General features: G+C 53.3%; 1 protein-coding gene across 1 annotated transcript in view; it reads right to left on the bottom strand.

Annotated features, from left to right (window-relative positions):
• nvl (nuclear VCP like) overlaps nucleotides 1-1966 on the bottom strand; it is a 70139-nt gene that overhangs the window by 41794 nt on the left and 26379 nt on the right. The window contains exons 9-10 of the mRNA XM_043675565.1: nucleotides 1371-1444; nucleotides 276-509 (exon numbers count right to left, since the gene is read on the bottom strand). Coding sequence (XP_043531500.1) covers nucleotides 276-509; nucleotides 1371-1444 — 308 coding nt within the window. The remainder of the gene's footprint in view (nucleotides 1-275; nucleotides 510-1370; nucleotides 1445-1966) is intronic.

The following is a 1966-nucleotide window of genomic DNA, read 5'->3' as shown; positions in this document are numbered from 1 at the left end:
CCCAGAGCAGTCCCCTATACCCGAGACCAGACATACCCCCCACCCCCAGAGCAGTCCCCTACACCCGAGACCAGACCTTCCCCTGCGGCAGCCCCCTATAGTAGAGACCAGACTTTCTCCCAGATCAGTCCCTTATATTCTAGATCGGAACTTTGGAGTTGGTCCCACATCAAGACTGGACTGTCCAATAGGGATGGTATTCCAGAAGTGGACGTTCTCAGGCCACATCCCAAACTTGGTAATTCGGACTGGGATATTCCCAGACCTTTCTCTCAGACCGGAACCCTGCCACTGAGACCGGAACCTGGAATGGGACAATCCCAGGCGAGGTCACATCCCTGTGATGAGAGTTTCTGACTGCAGATGGGTCTTACCCCAGCAATAGCTTGTGCCAACAGTGTCTTCCCACAGCCTGGGGGTCCATGTAACAGGAATCCTCGGGGTGGTACCACACCCAGCTGCTGGTATACTTCAGGATGCCTCATGTGAATCAGTAGCTGGCACACAGCCTGCAACAGCAAGGCAGAAAACCATTTGTGGATCATGTTAGCTTCTCCTCTTTATGAGCAGCACCCCCTAAAGCCCACAAGGCGAATCCCCTGCCTGCTGCTCTCTCCTGCCCCATCCTCCCTATCTCTAACTCCTTGCTCTCTGTCCTCCCTCTCTCAACCCCTCCTTACCTGTACTCCCTCTCACCTTCCCCACCCCACCACATCCTCTCTCCCCTGGTCTTTTCTCCCCACCTCTCTCACCCACAACTCCCTTTTCTCTCTCTCCCTCCCATTCCTCCCTCCTCTCTCCCTAAGGGAGGGAGTGGATGCTTGTCAATGTGTTCTGTTCTGGATAGTGTCAAGCTTCTTGCCTGACTTGTGCCTTAAGGATGGTAGACAGGCTTTGGAGTGTCTGGAGGGGAGTTCTTTGCTGCAGTATTCCCAGCCTGTTATTCCCTCACCACCTGCTGCAGACCCAGTTTACCAGCGATGTTCGTTACCATCTCAATCGGGAATGCTGCTGCAGAGCCACTGTTGGTGATGGACACTGAAATCCCTCACCCAGGGCACCTTCTGCACCACTGCCACCCTCAGTGCTTCCTCCAAGTGTTCTCTATCATGGAGGATTACTGACTCATCAGCTGAGGGAGGTTGGTACGTGGTAATCAAGACGTTTCCTTGCCCATGTTTCACCCGAAGACATGAGACCTCATTATATCTGCAGTCAATGTTGGGGGCTCCCAGTGCACTCCCTCCTGACTGTCTCCCACCGTGCCTGAAAGGGCCCTCTTATGGCACAGTGGTAATGTCCTTACCCCTGGATTGGGTGGCATAGACTGCTATAGACCATCATGACCAGTCTAGCCAGCTGCCCTTTACCTTTAAGGTTCCTTCACAGCCACCGACATCCTCAAACGTCACTGTCGAATGATGCAGTTCAAATCCTTTCTTTGCTGTTAAAGAGAAAGAGAAAGATACAACGTGAGTGCAATGGCTCAATGCAGAGGGTAAGGGTAAGGGTCACAGCTGGTACAAACTCCTGCAGACCATGCCAATCTGTCTAGGTCAGGGTATGGAGTCAGGCCAGGGCTGGGAAGGGAGGTGGCGCAGAGAAGTAAAATCAGTCCGGGAGTGATGTGTAGGAATAGAGTCAATACTGGCAAGTGGGAGGGGATGGGGAATCAGAGTGGGGCGAGGTCAGGGGTGTTTGGCCTGAGAAGGCATAGAGTGGTCTTTTCTGGTTGGTTTGGGGACTAGTTATTGAGTGGCCAGTGAGGGATATTTCTGGGGGTCGGGGAAGAGATGGAAAACAGTCTTGCCCTGACACACAGAAGTGGGGAGGAGGGTGCCATTTGAGTTTAAAGGAAAATGTGGGGGGGAGAAGCGTGCACGAGAGCCACGCAGAGAGAGAGAGAGAGCGCGCGCAAGAGACAGAGACACAGAGAGAGAGAGAAAAAATGAGAGGGGGTGACAGA

Source organism: Chiloscyllium plagiosum, chromosome 3, assembly GCF_004010195.1.
Source record: "Chiloscyllium plagiosum isolate BGI_BamShark_2017 chromosome 3, ASM401019v2, whole genome shotgun sequence".
NCBI classification, from domain to species: domain Eukaryota; kingdom Metazoa; phylum Chordata; class Chondrichthyes; order Orectolobiformes; family Hemiscylliidae; genus Chiloscyllium; species Chiloscyllium plagiosum.
Note: the sequence above shows the minus strand (reverse complement) of the source record. Positions and strands in the feature narration are given on the sequence as shown.